Here is a 21,770-nt window from a genome sequence, read left to right as displayed (position 1 = left end):
GTCTCTACTAAAAATACAAAAAATTGGTGGGGTGGGGTGGGCCTGTCGTCCCAGCTACTTGGGAGGCTGAGGCTGAAGAATTGCTTGAACCCAGGAGGCAGAGGTTGCAGTGAGCCGAGATTGAGCCAATGCACTTCAGCCTGGGCGGCAACAGAGTAGAACTCTGTCTCCAAAAAAAAAAAAAAAAAAGCCGGGAGCAGTAGCTCACGCCTGTAATCCCAGCACTTTGGGAAGCTGAGGCGGGCGGGTCACCTGTGGTCAGGAGTTTGAGATCAGCCTGGCCAACGTGGTGAAACCCCGTCTCTACTAAAAATACAAAAATTAGCCGGGCATGGTGGCAGATGCCTATAACCCTAGCTACTCAGGAGGCTGAGACAGAATTGCTTGAACCCAGGAGGTGGAGGTTACAGTGAGCTGAGATCGCACCACTGCACTCTAGCCTGGGTGACAGAGCAAAGACTCCATCTCAGAATAAAAAAAAAAAAAAAAAAAAAAAGATAATCAATTGCTGTTAACATCATAAGAAGACAGACATTATATGTTACTCAAACATTACCCCCTGTGAAGTAGCCTTGCCTATCCACTCCACAAAAAGAAAAATAATACCTCAATCTGATCAAGCCTCTAGATCTCACAAGGTGTTTATAGAAGATGCAGGTGACCAAGAAAAACAGAAAATAATAAACGACCACAGGGATTCCATCAACAAAATTCAGACTGTGGGGAAATTTATAGGGTAAACTATTTGTCCTCTGATTCTCCCATAATTGTAAAGGGAAAAAAAGGAATGGATGAACAACCAAGAGTCATTATCAACCATTTGTGGTAAATGGACCTCAACTGAATCTTATTTTTAAAAAATATCAGTAAAAACCAATTATGTGATAACTTGGTAAATTCAAACACTGACAGAGATATTTGATATTAAGCACTTTTAAAAAAACATAATGGTATCATGATCGTATTTTGAGACAGACACTACAGACACATACTTAAGTATTTATAGATGGAACTAAGATTTGCTTCAAAACAATCTAGAAAGAAATAGGTAGGGGCTGGGTGCGGTGGTTCACGCCTGTAAACCCAGCACTTTGGGAGGCTGAGATGGGAATCACCTGAGGTCAGGAGTTCGAGACCAGCCTGGGCCAACATGGTAAAACCCCATCTCCACTAAAAAATACAACAAATTAGCTAGGCGTGTTGGTGGGTGCCTATAATCCCAGCTACTTGGGAGGCTGAGGCAGGAGAATCGCTAAAACCCGGGAGGCGGATATTGCAGAGAGCCAAGATCACACCACTGCAGTTCAGCCTGGGCAATAAGAGCAAAACTCCGTCTCAAAAAAAAAACAAAAAACAAAAAACAAAAAAAGGCTGGCCACAAGTTGACTACTACTGAAGTTGGGTGACAAGTATACAGGGGTTCATACTATTTTTTCCACTTCTATATTTATTAGATGTTTTCCTAATAAAAAGTTAATAATATGGTTAAGAGACTAAAGGATGCTGCCCTTCCTTACTATGCCAGTTTCTACTTCTTCCTAAGGGGACCCCCAAAAAAAAAAAAAAAAGAAAAACAAAAAACCCACCCAACTAAGGACAGTTTGAATATTACCAGTGCTTAAAAAAAGATGCCTTCCAACATGTCTTTTAGAGAGAGGTTTAATGTTAGTGTATTGAGATGCTCATTTTAAGAAGTGTCTCAATTACGGCCGGGCGCGGCGGCTCACGCCTGTAATCCCAGCACTTTGGGAGGCCGAGGCGGGTGGATCACGAGGTCAGGAGATCGAGACCATCCTGGCTAACACGGTGAAACCCCGTCTCTACTAAAAATACAAAAAAAAAACTAGCCGGGCGAGGTGGCGGGCGCCTGTAGTCCCAGCTACTCGGGAGGCTGAGGCAGGAGAATGGTGTGAACCCGGGAGGCGGAGCTTGCAGTGAGCCGAGATCGCGCCACTGCACTCCAGCCTGGGCGACAGAGCGAGACTCTGACTCAAAAAAAAAAAAAAAAAAAAAGAAGTGTCTCAATTACTATCCATCCATAGTTTACCTGAACTGTTTCCAAAATCCTCTGGGCACATAGTATTGCAGTCGAGAAGCAGCTAAATGACCAAAGATGACCTGAAGGTGTCTTAGGACACCAATGTTGTACTCTTTTCTATCTTCAGTTTTACTTAATGCTGGTTTATCTTCAAATTGTTGAGGATATCCAAATACATCATCCCTGGGATCAACATTGCTCTAGAAACCAAAAATTATCACCAATGAGTTAAAGTACAGTAAAATATGTTGAAACAAATGCCAAGCAGTTAGTGAATAAATGATTTGTATTCCTATTCCGCTCATTTCCAAAGCACTTAATTTTCAATTTATAAATTTTTAGTATTTAGTGTTTATCCACACCATTTCACATATCAGTTATCATAACCAAATAACCTTGACCATGTATAGGAGAGATAGATAATAGAATGTAGCGTTAGCATAGTAATTTAGACTGAACTAGACATAAATGCAGGCTCTACCACTTATAAGCCAAGTAACTTTGAGCCAGTAAAAACTACTTTAACTTTCTCAGCTTCAAGTTTATGTGTGAATGGGGATAACATATCCTTCGTGTAGTTGTTGTATATAAAATGCTCAGATCTGTCAATAAAATATTAGTATCAGTATAGTCATTCTTTGCTTAATGACAGGGATAAATTCTGAGAAATGCATCATTAGTGATTTTGTCATGTGAACATCATAGAGTATACCTATAAAACCTAGATGGTATAGCCAATTGCTCCTAGGTTGTAAACTTGTACAGCATGTTACTGTACTATATATTATAGACAACTGCAACCCACCGGTGAATCTGTGCATCTAAAAATAGAAAGGTACAGTAAAAATAAAATATAATCTTATTGGACTACTGTCATATATGTGGTCTATTATTGTCTGAAACATTGTTATTTGGTGCATGACTGTAGTACTCTTCCACAAATGGTGCTGGGTAAACTGGATAATCCACACGCGAAAGAATAAAGTTGGGCCCTTCCCTTATGAAACACTACATACAAAAATTAACTCAAAATGGATCAAAATCCTAAATGTAAGAGCTAAAACCACAGAACTCTTTTAAAAAAAAACATAGGGCAAAAGCTTTAAGACACTGGATTTGGCAATGATTTCTTGGATATGACATCAGAGGTACAGGCAACAAAAGAAAGTATCTGCAAATCACATATCTGACAGAGAACTCTTAAAACTCAACAACACAACTCAACTTAAAAATAGACAAAGAAGATGCACAAGTGGCCAATAATAAGCACAGCAAAAGACGCTCAAAATCATTAACCATTTGGGAAATGCAAATCAAAACCATGACAAGATGCTACCTCACACTCAATTAGGGTGTCAACTACCAGAAAGAGTGAGTATAGTAAGTGTTGGCAAGGATATGGAGAAATTGGAGCCCTTGTGCAATGCTGGTAGTAATGTAAAATGGTGCAGTCACTCTAGAAAACAGTTCCTCAAAAAATTTGGCTGTATACGGTGGCTAACGCGTATAATCCCAGCACTTTGGGAGGCCAAGGTGGGCAGATCACCTGAGGTCAGGAGTTCGAAACCAGTCTGGCCAACATGGTGAAATCCCATCTCTACTAAAAATACAAAAATTAGCGGGACATGGTGGTGCATGCCTGTAGTCCCAGCTACTCGGGAGGCTGAGGCAGCAGAATCACTTGAACCCAGGAGGCAGAGGATGCAGTGAGCTGAGATCGCACCACTGCACTCCAGCCTGTGTGACAGAGTGAGACTCTGTCTGGAAAAAATAAAATAAAATAAAATAAAAATAGCATCACCATATGATCTAGTACTTCCACTTCTGAGCATATAACTGGAAATACTGAAAGCAGGACCTCAAACAGATATCTGTATATTTATGTTCATGGCAGCCTTATTCACAATAGCTCAAATAGGGAAGCAGCCCAAATGTCCTTTGACAAATGAATGGATAAGCAAAATATGGTATATACATATAATGGAATATTACTTAGACTTTAAAATGAAATAAACCAGCTATGAAAAGGCAAATACTGTATGATTTCACTTATATGAGGTATGTAGAGTAGTCAAGCATAGAGACAAAAAGAAGAGTAGTTGTCAGAGGCTGTGGGGAGGGAGAATGGGGAGTAGCTTAATGGCTAGTTTCAGTTTTGCAATATGAAGGGTTTTGGAGATGGGTGGTGGTGATAGTGTACAACAATGTAAATGTATTTAATACCTACTGTTGCTTTAGAAATGTAGGAACTATTGGGACAGGCGTGGCGGCTCACGCCGGTAATCCCAGCACGTTGGGAGGCCGAGGTGGGTGGATCATGAGGTCAGGAAATCGAGACCATCCTGACTAACACAGTGAAATCCCGCCTCTACTAAAAACACAAAAAATTAGCCACACGTGGTGATGGGCGCCTGTAGTCCCAGCTACTCAGGAGGCCGAGGCAGGAGAATGGCACGAACCTGGGAGGTGAAGCTTGCAGTGAGCCGAGATGGCACCACTGCACTCCAGCCTGGGCAATGAGCGAGACTCCATCTCAACAACAACAACAAAAGAAACGTATAAACTATTCTAAAAATTAACTGCAGTTTAAAGTCTGGTAGGTAGTGAGCACTATACTATGTTAAGAGGTAGCAGTTCACGCTGGCTGGGAGAAGTCCATCCCTACTTACCTTTTCTTTTTTTTTCTGAGACAGGGTCTCACTCTGTAACCCAGGCTGGAGTGCAGTGACATGATCACGGCTCACTGCAGCCTCAAGCTCCCAGGCTCAAGCAATCCTCCTGCTTTAGTCTCCTGAGTAGCTGGGACCACAGGTGTGTGCCCAGCCCATCCCTACTTTCAAATCTACTTTAACACGTTTGATGAAAGCATAATACTCTCTTAAGAGAGAATAATATCTGGTATCATAACTTAAAACACAGAAAACAGAAATGGTAACTCAAATTTACCTCATTGTCTTGCTTCTCATCTCCAGACATATCATCATCTACATCACTACCTGTGCCTTCAATGGCAAGAATACCATTCCTAATGGAAGGAATCATGTAGAGTTGCTGAATCACAGAATTCATGTAACAAGTAGCACCGGCATTTTTCAGCCCCACGAATCCTTTGGGTGGGCGGGGTCCAACAGGTGGCAGATATTCCCACTCAGTAAGTGCTTCACAAGCTGAGAGAAGAAAAGATTCTTGTAGCATGAACACAGCCATTTTGTCCTTTCAAACTCTATTATGCTGACAAAGCAACCCTGGTAATAACTCTACTACCCATAATTCCACTAACCCTAGAGCAACCTGAAGCAGTGTTCTGTGTTTGCACTTCATCTTCAAACAATCTAAAATATACAGCAACAGCCGGGCGCGGTGGCTCAAGCCTGTAATCCCAGCACTTTGGGAGGCCGAGACGGGCGGATCACGAGGTCAGGAGATCGAGACCATCCTGGCTAACACGGTGAAACCCCTTCTCTACTAAAAAATACAAAAAACTAGCCGGGCGAGGTGGCGGGCGCCTGTAGTCCCAGCTACTCGGGAGGCTGAGGCAGGAGAATGGCATAAACCCGGGAGGCGGAGCTTGCAGTGAGCTGAGATCCAGCCACTGCACTCCAGCCCGGGCGACAGAGAGAGACTCCGTCTCAAAAAAAAAAATAAATAAATAAAAATAAAAAATAAAATAAAATAAAATAAAATATACAGCAATAAGCACCGCTGTGTAGCTTCTTATCTAATCACCCGCAAACACGTTTTGTATGATATTGCTTCTATAGCAGTCTCAAAAGTACAAGATAGTATAATGCTAATGTCTACATGCTAACTTTACTTGCATCTTTACTTTTAGACATTTTTCACTTTCTTAATATTTTATACTTTTGCCTTTAGTTTGCCAAGAAATGAAATGTTATCTAAATATATCAACACATTATAATTTTCTCAGTTTTAAACAATCCTAAAACCATATGGGCTCGCATCTTGGTTCTGATGCTTATCACCTTTTTTTTCCCCCCACCTTTAGGTGACTTTGTTTCTTCCTAGTAAATGTAATAATAAAAGTAACACTTGCTTTTCCTATATCTATAATGCTACTGTGAGGAGGGAGCAAGACAGTAGATTTGTGATAATTGTAAATCACTGCACGTCTTCCTATCTCCCTCCACCTAGTATAAACCTGGAAACAACATTAAGTATCACTGTCTAGGGGACCAGTTAATTATATCATACTAAACTGCATGGCCAAAAATGAATTAGGTAAATATTTATGTGTTGACAGGGAACAATGACAGATAGCGAACGATGCAAACAACGTTATACTATACTCCAATCCGTGATCAAAAAATTAACCCCCATTAAGTTAAAAAAAAAAAAAAATTCTCACATACATAGATTTGCTAGGACAGCTAAAGGTCTAACCTTTTAAGCAATCAATTTATTCAGAAATTCCTAAAATGTTATTTAAAACTTCCAAATATTCTGAAACACATTAAAAAGTAATTTGACATCTTCTTTTTTTTAAATAAATTTATTTATTATTATTATACTTTAAGTTGTAGGGTACATGTGCATAACGTGCAGGTTTGTTACATATGTATACTTGTGCCTTGTTGGTGTGCTGCACCCATCAACTCGTCATTTACATCAGGTATAACTCCCAATGCAATCCCTCCCCCCTCCCCCCTCCCCCCCATGATAGGCCCTGGTGTGTGATGTTCCCCTTCCTGAGTCCAAGTGATCTCATTGTTCAGTTCCCACCTATGAGTGAGAACATGCGGTGTTTGGTTTTCTGTTCTTGTGATAGTTTGCTAAGAATGATGGTTTCCAGCTGCATCCATGTCCCTACAAAGGACACAAACTCATCCTTTTTTATGGCTGCATAGTATTCCAAGGTGTATATGTGCCACATTTTCTTAATCCAATCTGTCACTGATGGACATTTGGGTTGATTCCAAGTCTTTGCTATTGTGAATAGTGCCGCAATAAACATACGTGTGCATGTGTCTTTATAGCAGCATCATTTATAATCCTTTGGGTATATACCCAGTAATGGGATGGCTGGGTCATATGGTACATCTAGTTCTAGATCCTTGAGGAATCGCCATACTGTTTTCCATAATGGTTGAACTAGTTTACAATCCCACCAACAGTGTAAAAGTGTTCCTATTTCTCCACATCCTCTCCAGCACCTGTTGTTTCCTGACTTTTTAATGATCGCCATTCTAACTGGTGTGAGATGGTATCTCATTGTGGTTTTGATTTGCATTTCTCTGATGGCCAGTGATGATGAGCATTTTTTCATGTGTCTGTTGGCTGTATGAATGTCTTCTTTTGAGAAATGTCTGTTCATATCCTTTGCCCACTTTTGGATGGGGTTGTTTTTTTCTTGTAAATTTGTTTGAGTTCTTTGTAGGTTCTGGATATTAGCCCTTTGTCAGATGAGTAGATTGCAAAAATTTTCTCCCATTCTGTACGCTGCCTGTTCACTCTGATGGTAGTTTCTTTTGCTGTGCAGAAGCTCTTTAGTTTAATTAGATCCCATTTGTCAATTTTGGCTTTTGCTGCTGTTGCTTTTGGTGTTTTAGACATGAAGTCTTTGCCCATGCCTATGTCCTGAATGGTAATACCTAGGTTTTCCTCTAGGATTTTTATGGTATTAGGTCTAACATTTAAGTCTCTAATCCATCTTGAATTAATTTTCGTATAAGGAGTAAGGAAAGGATCCAGTTTCAGCTTTCTACTTATGGCTAGCCAATTTTCCCAGCACCATTTATTAAATAGGGAATCCTTTCCCCATTTCTTGTTTCTCTCAGGTTTGTCAAAGATCAGATGGCTGTAGATGTGTGGTATTATTTCTGAGGACTCTGTTCTGTTCCATTGGTCTATATCTCTGTTTTGGTACCAGTACCATGCAGTTTTGGTTACTGTAGCCTTGTAGTATAGTTTGAAGTCAGGTAGCGTGATGCCTCCAGCTTTGTTCTTTTGACTTAGGATTGTCTTGGAGATGTGGGCTCTTTTTTGGTTCCATATGAACTTTAAAGCAGTTTTTTCCAATTCTGTGAAGAAACTCGTTGGTAGCTTGATGGGGATGGCATTGAATCTATAAATTACCTTGGGCAGTATGGCCATTTTCACGATATTGATTCTTCCTATCCATGAGCATGGTATGTTCTTCCATTTGTTTGTGTCCTCTTTTATTTCACTGAGCAGTGGTTTGTAGTTCTCCTTGAAAAGGTCCTTTACATCCCTTGTAAGTTGGATTCCTAGGTATTTTATTCTCTTTGAAGCAATTGTGAATGGAAGTTCATTCATGATTTGGCTCTCTGTTTGTCTGTTACTGGTATGTAAGAATGCTTGTGATTTTTGCACATTAATTTTGTATCCTGAGACTTTGCTGAAGTTGCTTATCAGCTTAAGGAGATTTTGGGCTGAGACAATGGGGTTTTCTAAATATACAATCATGTCATCTGCAAACAGGGACAATTTGACTTCTTCTTTACCTAACTGAATACCCTTGATTTCTTTCTCTTGCCTAATTGCCCTAGCCAGAACTTCCAACACTATGTTGAATAGGAGTGGTGAGAGAGGGCATCCCTGTCTTGTGCCAGTTTTCAAAGGGAATTTTTCCAGTTTTTGCCCATTCAGTATGATATTGGCTGTGGGTTTGTCATAGATAGCTCTTATTATTTTGAGGTACGTTCCATCAATACCGAATTTATTGAGCGTTTTTAGCATGAAGGGCTGTTGAATTTTGTCAAAAGCCTTTTCTGCATCTATTGAGATAATCATGTGGTTCTTGTCTTTGGTTCTGTTTATATGCTGGATTATGTTTATTGATTTGCGAATGTTGAACCAGCCTTGCATCCCAGGGATGAAGCCCACTTGATCATGGTGGATAAGCTTTTTGATGTGTTGCTGAATCCGGTTTGCCAGTACTTTATTGAGGATTTTTGCATCGATGTTCATCAGGGATATTGGTCTAAAATTCTCTTTTTTTGTTGTGTCTCTGCCAGGCTTTGGTATCAGGATGATGTTGGCCTCATAAAATGAGTTAGGGAGGATTCCCTCTTTTTCTATTGATTGGAATAGTTTCAGAAGGAATGGTACCAACTCCTCCTTGTACCTCTGGTAGAATTCAGCTGTGAATCCATCTGGTCCTGGACTTTTTTTGGTTGGTAGGCTATTAATTATTGCCTCAATTTCAGAGCCTGCTATTGGTCTATTCAGGGATTCAACTTCTTCCTGGTTTAGTCTTGGAAGAGTGTAAGTGTCCAGGAAATTATCCATTTCTTCTACATTTTCCAGTTTATTTGCGTAGAGGTGTTTATAGTATTCTCTGATGGTAGTTTGTATTTCTGTGGGGTCGGTGGTGATATCCCCTTTATCATTTTTAATTGCGTCGATTTGATTCTTCTCTCTTTTCTTATTAGTCTTGCTAGTGGTCTGTCAATTTTGTTGATCTTTTCAAAAAACCAACTCCTGGATTCATTGATTTTTTGGAGAGTTTTTTGTGTCTCTATCTCCTTCAGTTCTGCTCTGATCTTAGTTATTTCTTGTCTTCTGCTAGCTTTCGAATGTGTTTGCTCTTGCTTCTCTAGTTCTTTTAATTGCGATGTTAGAGTGTCAATTTTAGATCTTTCCTGCTTTCTCTTGTGGGCATTTAGTGCTATAAATTTCCCTCTACACACTGCTTTAAATGTGTCCCAGAGATTCTGGTATGTTGTATCTTTGTTCTCATTGGTTTCAAAGAACATCTTTATTTCTGCCTTCATCTCGTTATGTACCCAGTAGTCATTCAGGAGCAGGTTGTTCCGTTTCCATGTAGTTGAGCGGTTTTGATTGAGTTTCTTAGTCCTGAGTTCTAGTTTGATTGCACTGTGGTCTGAGAGACAGTTTGTTATAATTTCTGTTCTTGTACATTTGCTGAGGAGTGCTTTACTTCCAATTACGTGGTCAATTTTGGAGTAAGTATGATGTGGTGCTGAGAAGAATGTATATTCTGTTGATTTGGGGTGGAGAGTTCTATAGATGTCTATTAGGTCTGCTTGCTGCAGAGATGAGTTCAATTCCTGGATATCCTTGTTAACTTTCTGTCTCGTTGATCTGTCTAATGTTGACAGTGGAGTGTTGAAGTCTCCCATTATTATTGTATGGGAGTCTAAGTCTCTTTGTAAGTCTCTAAGGACTTGCTTTATGAATCTGGGTGCTCCTGTATTGGGTGCATATATATTTAGGATAGTTAGCTCTTCCTGTTGAATTGATCCCTTTACCATTATGTAATGGCCTTCTTTGTCTCTTTTGATCTTTGATGGTTTAAAGTCTGTTTTATCAGAGACTAGGATTGCAACCCCTGCTTTTTTTTGTTCTCCATTTGCTTGGTAAATCTTCCTCCATCCCTTTATTTTGAGCCTATGTATGTCTCTGCGTGTGAGATGGGTCTCCTGAATACAGCAGACTCATGGGTCTTGACTCTTTATCCAGTTTGCCAGTCTGTGTCCTTTAATTGGAGCATTTAGTCCATTTACATTTAAGGTTAAGATTGTTATGTGTGAACTTGATCCTGCCATTATGATATTAACTGGTTATTTTGCTCGTTAGTTGATGCAGTTTCTTCCTAGCCTCGATGGTCTTTACATTTTGGCATGTTTTTGCAATGGCTGGTACCGGTTGTTCCTTTCCATGTTTAGTGCTTCCTTCAGGGTCTCTTGTAAGGCAGGCCTAGTGGTGACAAAATCTCTAAGCATTTGCTTATCTGTAAAGGATTTTATTTCTCCTTCACTTATGAAACTTAGTTTGGCTGGATATGAAATTCTGGGTTGAAAATTCTTTTCTTTAAGAATGTTGAATATTGGCCCCCACTCTCTTCTGGCTTGGAGAGTTTCTGCCGAGAGATCTGCTGTTAGTCTGATGGGCTTCCCTTTGTGGGTAACCCGACCTTTCTCTCTGGCTGCCCTTAAGATTTTTTCCTTCATTTCAACTTTGGTGAATCTGGCAATTATGTGTCTTGGAGTTGCTCTTCTCGAGGAGTATCTTTGTGGCGTTCTCTGTATTTCCTGGATTTGAATGTTGGCCTGCCCTACTAGGTTGGGGAAGTTCTCCTGGATGATATCCTGAAGAGTGTTTTCCAACTTGGTTCCACTTTCCCCCTCACTTTCAGGCACCCCAATCAGACGTAGATTTGGTCTTTTTACATAATCCCATACTTCTTGCAGGCTTTGTTCATTTCTTTTTCTTCTTTTTTCTTTTGGTTTCTCTTCTCGCTTCATTTCATTCATTTGATCCTCAATCGCTGATATTCTTTCTTCCAGCTGATCGAGTCGGTTACTGAAGCTTGTGCATTTGTCACGTATTTCTCGTGTCATGGTTTTCATCTCTTTCATTTCGTTTATGACCTTCTCTGCATTAATTTAGCCATCAATTCTTCCACTTTTTTTTCAAGATTTTTAGTTTCTTTGCGCTGGGTACGTAATTCCTCCTTTAGCTCTGAGAAATTTGATGGACTGAAGCCTTCTTCTCTCATCTCGTCAAAGTCATTCTCCGTCCAGCTTTGATCCGTTGCTGGCGATGAACTGCGCTCCTTTGCCGGGGGAGATGCGCTCTTATTTTTTTAATTTCCAGCTTTTCTGCCCTGCTTTTTCCCCATCTTTGTGGTTTTATCTGCCTCTCGTCTTTGATGATGGTGATGTACTGATGGGGTTTTGGTGTAGGTGTCCTTCCTGTTTGATAGTTTTCCTTCTAACAGTCAGGACCCTCAGCTGTAGGTCTGTTGGAGATTGCTTGAGGTCCACTCCAGACCCTGTTTGCCTGGGTATCAGCAGCAGAGGCTGCAGAAGATAGAATATTGCTGAACAGCGAGTGTACCTGTCTGATTCTTGCTTTGGAAGCTTCCTCTCAGGGGTGTACTCCACCCTGTGAGGTGTGGGGTGTCAGACTGCCCCTAGTGGGGGATGTCTCCCAGTTAGGCAGCTCAGGGGTCAGGGACCCACTTGAGCAGGGAGTCTGTCCCTTCTCAGATCTCAGCCTCCGTGTTGGGAGATCCACTGCTCTCTTCAAAGCTGTCAGACAGAGTCGTTTGCGTCTGCAGAGTTTTCTGCTGTGTTTGTTATTGTTTACTGTGCCCTGTCCCCAGAGGTGGAGTCTACAGAGACAGGCAGGTTTCCTTGAGCTGCTGTGAGCTCCACCCAGTTCGAGCTTCCCAGCGGCTTTGTTTACCTACTTAAGCCTCAGCAATGGCGGGCGCCCCTCCCCCAGCCTCGCTGCTGCCTTGCCGGTAGATCACAGACTGCTGTGCTAGCAATGAGGGAGGCTCCGTGGGTGTGGGACCCTCCTGGCCAGGTGTGGGATATGATCTCCTGGTGTGCCTGTTTGCTTAAAGTGCAGTATTGGGGTGGGAGTTACCCGATTTTCCAGGTGTTGTGTGTCTCAGTTCCCCTGGCTAGGAAAAGGGATTCCCTTCCCCCTTGCGCTTCCCAGGTGAGGCAATGCCTTGCCCTGCTTCAGCTCTCGCTGGTTGGGCTGCAGCAGCTGACCAGCACCGATCGTCCGGCACTCCCCAGTGAGATGAACCCAGTACCTCAATTGAAAATGCAGAAATCAACGGTCTTCTGTGTCGCTCGCGCTGGGAGTTGGCGACTGGAGCTGTTCCTATTCGGCCATCTTGCTCCGCCCCCCCGACATGTTCTTAAAGATTTACTATAATCAGTTATATTCTTAAGTGTTCTAAATAGTGATTTTCTCTTAAAACGAAACAGCACCAACTATGCTTATTTCTGCTTTTTCTGTTATTAATATTTTATATTGCCCTTGCCCTTTTGAGCTTCAATTCCTTATCTGTAAGATCTGAAATCTGCAGCCTATTCATGTGCCTGATGTGGGCATTAAATGAGAACATAAATAAGGTGCACTAAAATGGTAACTTCTCATGTTCTAATCTTCAAAGCCAGATTTTCTTCGAACTCATAATGTTAAGGAACTTCTAAGTGAGGACCTGAAAGGTTTTCCAATACATGCAATTTAAAGTTTTAAGTCTGGGCCAGGTGTGGTGGCTCACACCTGTAATCCCAGCACTTTGGGAGGCCGAGGCGGGTGGATCACCTGAAGCCACGAGACTAGCCTGGCCAACATGGTGAAACCCTATCTTTATTAAAAATACAAAATTAGCCGGGCATGGTGGCAGGTGCCTGTAACCCCAGCTACTTGGGAGGCTGAGACAGGAGAACCACTTGAACCTGATAGGCACAGGTTGCAGTGAGCCGAGATTGCACCACTGCACTCCAGCCTAGGCAACAAGAGTGAAACTGTCTCAAAGAAAGAAAGAAAGTAAGTTTTACGTCTGTACTCTACAGCATTTACTTTGGCTACTTTTTCACCTGGAGTTTGAATTTTATGTCAGGTTTCATGATATGAAACTTATCTTGCCCAATAGCAACACCATTTATAGGATGTCATTTAACAAATGTTTGAATTTTTTTCTATACAAGGTGGTCTGCTTATAATGGTCTTATTTAGTTCTCCTTTTTTTTTTTTTTTTTTTTTTTGAGATGGAGTCTTGCTCTGTCACCCAGGCTTGAGTGCAGTGGCACGATCTCGGCTCACTGTAACCTCCACTTCCTGGGTTCAAGCAATTCTCCTGTCTCAGCCTCCTGAGTAGCTGGGATTACAGGTGCGCACCACAATGCCCAGCTAATTTTTGTATTTTTTAGTAGAGACAGGGTTTTGCCATGTTGGTCAGGCTGGTCTCAAACTCCTGACCTCAGGTGGTCCACCCACCTTGGCCTCCCAAAGTGCTGGGATTACAGGCCTGAGCCACTGTGCCCGGCCTATAATGGTCTTATACATTCATTCACTAAAAATGTTAAAACTAGTTACTGAAAGAAATATATAAGTTGGAAATATTTTCTGAAAGAAAAACAGGAAAACAGAACTGTGAAACACTGAAATGATCAATTATCACATTATATTAAAAATACTTACTAGTTATTGCTGTGCCAATGTAATACATTTCAGTCAAAGAATCTACTATTTGTTTGAGATTCCTCACACAGCCAACAGCTAATGCTACAAGTAATTCAAAACCAGCATTAATTGTAGGTGGTGAACCACAGACTGGAATAGCCTGTTCAGCTGGGAGCTCTCCATTTCTCATATACTGTAGGTAAACATTGGATGCAGGAAATATGAAATCGTCAATTAATTCCTAAAAAGTTGAAAAAGGGATTACATATTAGCAATGCTATATATTTTTAGAAAAAAAGAAAAGTCTCTTGTAAGTAAATCATTTTAAAATTAAAATCATTGAAATTTAAGATCTTATTACATCTCAGAAAACTCGGATTTTCTAATAAAAAGATCTTCCTTCAAAACACTATTTTCTATCATTAACATACCTAATTTCCCAGGTTAAATAAATCTGTAAATATTAAGAAAGAACTGAATGTAGTACTTATCAAAATTTTTATTTTAAGTAAGTTTGCTCCTTTAATCAAGTCCATAGCAAATTAAACCCATTTTGAATAGAAATAAAATATTCAAAAATGAAACTTTGTTTCCTTGTGTTACTACATGAAGAAACTCATTAAAGATATAGAAGATGCATTCTTACAAAACAGAGGTTTGCCTCATTAAATGAAATGAACAATTCAGATTTTCCAAAGAGAAAAACTAAACAATTACTTTATAAAGTATCTTATTTATTTATCTATTTATTTTGACACAGGGCCTTGCTCTGTTCCTCAGGCTGGAGTGCAGTGGTGCGTTCTCGGCTCACTGCAACCTCCATTTCCTGGGTTCAGGTGATCCTTCCATCTCAGCCTCTCAAGTAGCTGGGGACCAAGGGTGTGTGCCACCACACCTGGCTAATTTTTTTTTTTTTTTTTGGAGATAAGGAGTTTCACCATGTTGCCCAGGCTGGTCTTCAACTCCTGGGCTTAAGCCATCCACCAGACTCGGCCTCCCAAAGTGCTGGGATTACAGGCGTGAGGCCAGCAAGTCCAGCCATGAAATCTTATTTAAATACAAATTTAGAAATGTCTCCAGCACTTTGGGAGGCCGAGACGGGTGGATCACGAGGTCAGGAGATCGAGACCATCCTGGCTAACACGGTGAAACCCCGTCTCTACTAAAAATACAAAAAAAAAAAACTAGCCGGGCGAGGTGGCAGGCGCCTGTAGTCCCAGCTACTCGGGAGGCTGAGGCAGGAGAATGGCGTGAACCCGGGAGGCGGAGCTTGCAGTGAGCTGAGATCCGGCCACTGCACTTCAGCCTGGGCGACAGAGCGAGACTCCGTCTCAAAAAAAAAAAAAAAAAAAAAAAAGAAATGTCTCTTGAATAAAGTAAGGCATAACTGTATTTCTTAAATTACTGTAAATTTGATAAACATTCTTTAAAAAGAGAAAACATCAAGAAAGTACAAAGACATGATACTACTATAAATTAGTTTGATTATAAACATTTAGAAGGTTGTGATATGTAGCTTACAACCAAGAACACAGAACTTACTTTAATGAGATTAGCACCTCCTTTTTCACAACCAATATGAAATTTTTTCTCAGAAGTTTGAAAGGCCAGTAACTCCTTTGTCACTCCAAGGTGGCCCTCTAAGATGGTCTCTTCAATACCCGTTTCTCCTGTTCTTTTAACATCATCCTGCCAAAGGCGGGGGGTTGGGGGTGGGGAGGAGAGATCAAATGTCTAGCTTACGAAAGGGAGGTAAAGAGGGAGAGAGGAGCCAGAACAAGACAGAGCTGGAGGGATATGAGATAATTTCCTTAAGTCTTTCCATTCAAACAAGTTTGTTTTCTTCAGAACTTTCCAGAAATTGGCTTTATGAACTACTAGAAGAAATGCTAATTTGAAGGCTAAAAATTACAAAACTCTTCAGAAATAAATTCTTGTATCATTTTGGCTAAGTAAAAAGTATCAGATGTTATGATCAAAAGTTCTGCTCTATCAGACTTATTTTTGACATAATTCAAGAATACTTTTTTTTAAAATGAGAATTTGCGAAAAGGCCCAAAACGCTAAAATAAAAGAAGCTGAACATCAGTATTTCAAGTCTCAAGTAAGCAATTCATTTTACAAAACTAGATAGTATTCATTTTTGTGAATCGCAGGTTACTAATGTCCACCGATGCAGAGTATATTCTTTGGTCCCTTTTTATCAATCTTTGGAGTTTTCCATTTAACCAAAATGCTCAAAAAATATAAACCATCAATAAAACATTCTATTTATTAATAATGACATATAAATGGAGTATTATCTGCAACTTACCCTAATTCTTTTAAGCCAATCAATTTCATTATTGAGAAGAACTTCAGCATTGGGTACATTAATATTACTATTGTAAGCATAATTAAGAAGGTGTCTTAAAAGAGTAAAGTAGTCGCCTGAATGTTTAGCTCTCTCTCTTGCTGTGCTCTGGAAACAAAGTAGAATAATATCAATTTACATGTCTATCCTCAAAATCCACTTTTTAAAAAACCCAGAGTTAACTAGAGGACTACCACAGTACGGGAAATTAAGTAGTACTTCATTTATTAAATATAGACTGTCCTGACTTTAATGCAAGCTAAAACCACAAATTTCTGAATGTTTCTTGTTTAAAGAATGAATCACATTGAATTGATAGGCATATTTTAAAAAGTCTCTCACCCCCAAAACAGTAAAGAGTAGAGTAATGAAGAAAAGTAGAGGCCGGTGTCCCATACAACATCTGGTGCACATTAAAAAGAACTGCTCCTGTGCCACCTGACGAACAGTTCTGAAATAAAAATGTTTCACATTTAATACATTATTCCAATTTTAAAAAAATGATTGTAACATTGTTCCCTCTTGGGGAGGAGGGGTGGGGGGAGCATAAGAGGGAGATAAATTAATAGTAAGGATACAGGATTACTCTACCTACACACACCAAGCACTCAAGCCAACACCACATAATACACGAACTTAAGCTGTATGTCCAGGACTATAACCTCAAATTGACACTAAGAGTTTGAGGGATACTATCTTCTAACACCTCTTTCTTGGAACAGGCTGGAAATGTTCCTCTATATACCAAATGCTCTACTACAATAAACTTTATGCATCTTTTTGGCCTTCCACAGAATTTTTATTCAACTATGGTTTCGCACAACAGCTCTGTGGAAATTCTGTAGTAACCACAGTAAGGCTATTGTGGCATATGTCTCTTATACCAGGGGTCCCCAAACCCCAGGCCAGAAGGACGAGTGAGCATTATGGCCTGAGCTCTGCCTCCTGTCAGATCAGCGGTAGCATTAGAATCTCACAGGAGCGCAAACCCTACTGAACTACACATGCAAGGGTTCTGCTAGCTTATGTGCCCCTTATGAGAATCTAATGCCTCATGATCTGAGGTGGAATCCTTTCATCCTGAAACCATCCCCCACTACCTCCCTGATCCATGGAAAACTGTCTTCTATGAAACCGGTCCCTGGTGCCAAAAGGGTTGGGAACTGCTGCCTTATACCGTACTGGCAGTTCCAAAAGCACGGTCCCCAGAGCAGCAACATCAGTATCTGGGAACTTGTTAGAAATGCCAATTCTCAGGCTCCAATGCAGACCTCCTGAATCAGAAATACTGGAGGTGGGGCCCAGCAATATGTTAATAAACTCTTAAGGTGAATCTGATGTGCACTAAAGATTGAGAACCACAGGCTGGGTACGGTGGCTCATGCCTGTAATCCCTGCACTTTGGGAGGGTAAGGCAGATGGATCACGAGGTCAAGAGGTCAAGACCATCCTGGCCAACATGGTGAAACCCTGTCTCTACTAAAAATACAAAAATTAGCCGGGCGTGGTGGTGCACGCCTGTAATCCCAGCTACTTTGGAGGCTGGGGCAGAAGAATTGCTTGAACCTGGAAGGCGGAGGCTGCAGTGAGCCGAGATCATGCCACTGTACTCCTCCAGCCTGGTGACAGAGCGAGACTCCATCTCAAAAAAAAAAAAAAAAAAAAAAGATTGAGAACCACAATACCATATTTTCTCTCTGATGACCCTTGGGAAAAACTTGTCTCATGATTCTCAGATCTGGGAATCACGGATCTATCTTTTTTAAAAACTGCGTTATGTACTATATAGATCTTACTAGAATAAAATGCTCCAAGAGGGCAGAGACATCATCTATTTAGTTAACATTGTGCCTCTGGAACCTAGAATAGTATCTGGCATATAGGGGGAGCTCAAGAACCAGTTATCAAATGTGTAGTCTATCTCCATTACAAAGCAAGCTCTTTCAGGGTAGGGGCTTTCTTGATGCCAGAGGTCCTGGCACCTAGAACAACGTATGACACATGGAAGATGCTCAACAAGTACCTGCTAAGCATTTGTGAATACCTTACAGACATCACAAACTGCATTTCATGGATAACTACATTTCTGTCTTTGTGCTAGTTACTAGGTAACTCAGAACCTATTTTTATTTATTTATTTATTTTTCGAGACAGAGTTTCGCTCTTGTTGCCCAGGCTGGAGTGCAATGGCACCATCTCAGCTCATTGCAACCTCCGCCTCCGAGGTTCAAGCGATTCTCTGCCTCAGCCTCCTGAGTAGCTGGGATTATAGGTATATGCCACCACACCTGGCTAATTTTGTATTTTTAGTAGAGACGGGGTTTTTCCATGTTGGTCAGGCTGGTCTCGAACTCCCGACCTCAGGTGATCCGCTCGCCTCGGGCTCCCAAAGTGCTGGGATTACAGGCGTGAGCCTCTGAGCCCAGCCCTTAGAACCTAATTTAAAGTACAAGTGTAAAGGACCTGACAGCATACATTCTGTGTACTAACTTCCCTCCCTAGAGGGTATCTTAGGTTTCTGAAAACAGTCCATAGGCCTATAAATCAGAGGGATTCAGAAGCCCCTAAAATTTTTGGAGGTAGAGTTTGGGGGGGACCCAAGTAAACCAAAGTTAGGCATATCTAGTTTTCTGGGAACAAGCCCATAACTTAATCAGATTTTCAAAGGTATATGTTATTCCCACTGCTTTGGTTTACTAATTTTTCAACAAGCTAGGTATGCAGCCCAAATGTGGGGGCGAGGGGGGCAATAAAAAGTTGATGCTTATCAATTCCTGATAAAACTTTCCTGAGCAAATGCAGACTTCTCCAGTGCTTCAAAAGAAATATATTTCTGTCAACTAATCCTGTTGCCTCTATCTTCACGATAGTCAGTCCCTTTTATTTTAGACAGGGTTTCCCTCTGTCACGCAGGCTGGAGTTTAGTGGCATGATCCTAGCTCACTGTAACCTCAAACTCTTGGGTTCAAGCAATCTTCCCACCTCAGCCTCCTGAGTAGTTAGGACTAAATGTGCATGCTACCACATCCAGCTAAAAAAAAAATTATTTTTTTGAGACTGGGTCTCGCTCTGTCACCCAGGCTAGAGTGCAGTGGCACGATCACGGCTCACAGTAGCCTCGTCCTCCCTGGGCTCAGGTGATCTGCCCACCTTAGCCTCCTGAGTAGTTGGGACTACATGCATGTGCACCATGCCCGGCTTATTTTTTCTATTTTCTTTAGAGACAGGTCCCACTATGTTGCTCAGGCTGGTCTCGAACTTCTGGTCTCAAGTGATTCTCCTGTCTTGGCCTCCCAAAGTGCTGGGATTACAACCATGAACCACTGCACGCAGCCCACTGTCATCTTTCATTTGAATTCATAAAATAGCTTGCTTTTCCTGCTATCCTACATACTATTCTTAACCAGAATAAACTTACAAAGTTAAGGCGGAGCACATCATTTATCTGCTTAAAACCCTCTGAAAGAGTCCCATCTCACTTAGGATCAAAGTCAATGTCTTCATGATGACCTATAAAAACCCTCATTGGGTGTTTGTTATCCTCTCTGACTTTACTCCCCATCCCCTACCGCCTCTGTTCCATCCACTCCAGTTTCCCTGCTGTTCTTTCACATGTCAGGCATGTTCTTGACATGGCTGGACATATATATGTTGTTTTTTTCTGCTTAAAATACACTTTCCCCATGAGCCACATGGATTATTACTTTGCTCTGAAAGGTAGTGATAAAAGGTGACCTCTAAACAAAGCTATCACTTTTGTGAAGTCTTCTTCAACCACCCTATAAAAAACTGAACTCCACTCATGCCCCGTACTACACAGCCCCTTTTCCTGCTTTACATGTCACTCCCATAGCACTTATTCCTATCTGATACACTTCTCGTATGTCTTCTCTTCTCCCATCCCTTTTGGCATGTAAGCTCCTAGAAGGCTAAGATTTTGTCCGTTTTGCCATATCCACAGTAGGTAGTGTCTTGTATACAACAGGTATTTGATCAATATTTACCAAACATACACATGAGACTGCCTACACCACATTAAAATCAAATGCTGCTTAGACCTTAGCACCATAGGCCTTCTGTCAAACTGACTCCCACTAACCTTCTTTACAGTATTATCCTTGATTCCTTTTCTAAACATTAAACCAACTACTCAGCTCTGCTCTGAAAGCACTATCCCAGGAGTGGCTAAGTCAAATGCTTTCACGGATCAGAGAGGTAACATAATTGAGTTAACTAGGCAGGGAATAAAACAACAGGCTGTGGAAACAGCAGAAAAGAATATCATTTATCTAAAAGAATTTAAATCCATTGCAACTAATTATAATAAAATAAAGTCAGTGTCATGATGTGGAAGCAGACCATCTAATAGGAACAGAGGTCTAGGAAACCTTTCCTAGTTTAGGGATAAGGAAAAGTTTCTAGAATATGTGGCATTTAAGTTGAAACTTCTGAGTAAGTAGAAGCAGGGACCAAATTATGGAGTGCTTATAAGCCAAATTTAAAAGTCTGAACTTAATTCAAAGATAATGGGAAGACATGGAAAGATTTTAAGCAGGAAAGCAACATGATCATATTTTCTAGAGAGCACTCTGTTTGCTGTGTAGTGAACAGATTAGAAGAGTACAACACTACAGGTGGGAAGATCAAGGATACTATGATTGTCCAGGCAATAGGTACAGACTGCTTAGATGAGGGTAGACCATGAGGAGGAAAGTGTATGGAGTCCAAAGACACATGAAATAAAAGCCACATAACTGGGAGAAGAGGGGGGCGGGGGGAGAGAGAGAGAGTACATTGGCAATGACCATCTTCTACTTTGATGCACATATAAATCCTACCCAAACACGAGCTCACATGCTACATCCAGCACAAAACCTTCACTTTTGCTCCTTCCAGGTAGAAAGTAAGATATTCCCTTTCCGATTCTCAAAGTATTTTACCTTTTATGGCACCAATTTTTGTCTCAAAGTTGCTTGAATGCAAGAACTGCCTTATTTGACTTTGGTTTTAATGGCCAAGCACATACACAGGGATTCACATATTTGCTGGTGGATTATAATTACACCCAGAGCCCAATTTGTGTGGCAGAAATGTCAGAACTCAAGAGGTAGAAAACCTTCAGTCTTAGTTTTAGCATTTAGTGATGATTATGTCCTTGTCAGTCATTTAATTTCTACAGTCCTTGTGCCTCTCCATCAGCAAAGTCTACTTCTGAGTTGCTATAGGGATTAAGTGAGAAGTACCTTGTAAGTAACTATGCTTAAATGTTACTGTAGGATTATAAACTCTATCTGAGGGGCAGACTTGTACACAGCTCACAATCCCTTATCTGAAACCCCTGGGGCCAGTATGTATTTGGGGATTCAGATTTTTTTTTTTTTTTTTTTTTTTTTTTTTGACACGGAGTTTCACTCTTATTGTCCAGGCTGGAGTACAATGGCG

General features: G+C 40.9%; 1 protein-coding gene across 8 annotated transcripts in view; it reads right to left on the bottom strand.

Annotated features, from left to right (window-relative positions):
* USP9X (ubiquitin specific peptidase 9 X-linked) overlaps positions 1-21,770 on the bottom strand; it is a 155,363-nt gene that overhangs the window by 28,710 nt on the left and 104,883 nt on the right. For all 8 annotated transcript variants that reach the window (XM_005593319.4, XM_074030310.1, XM_005593318.5 and 5 more), the window contains exons 27-32: positions 16,671-16,779; positions 16,290-16,436; positions 15,518-15,664; positions 13,994-14,216; positions 4,985-5,205; positions 2,048-2,238 (exon numbers count right to left, since the gene is read on the bottom strand). In XM_005593319.4, coding sequence (XP_005593376.1) covers positions 2,048-2,238; positions 4,985-5,205; positions 13,994-14,216; positions 15,518-15,664; positions 16,290-16,436; positions 16,671-16,779 — 1,038 coding nt within the window. The remainder of the gene's footprint in view (positions 1-2,047; positions 2,239-4,984; positions 5,206-13,993; positions 14,217-15,517; positions 15,665-16,289; positions 16,437-16,670; positions 16,780-21,770) is intronic.

This window comes from Macaca fascicularis, chromosome X (genome assembly GCF_037993035.2).
Source record: "Macaca fascicularis isolate 582-1 chromosome X, T2T-MFA8v1.1".
Taxonomy (NCBI): domain Eukaryota; kingdom Metazoa; phylum Chordata; class Mammalia; order Primates; family Cercopithecidae; genus Macaca; species Macaca fascicularis.
This window is presented reverse-complemented; position numbering and strand designations above follow the sequence as displayed.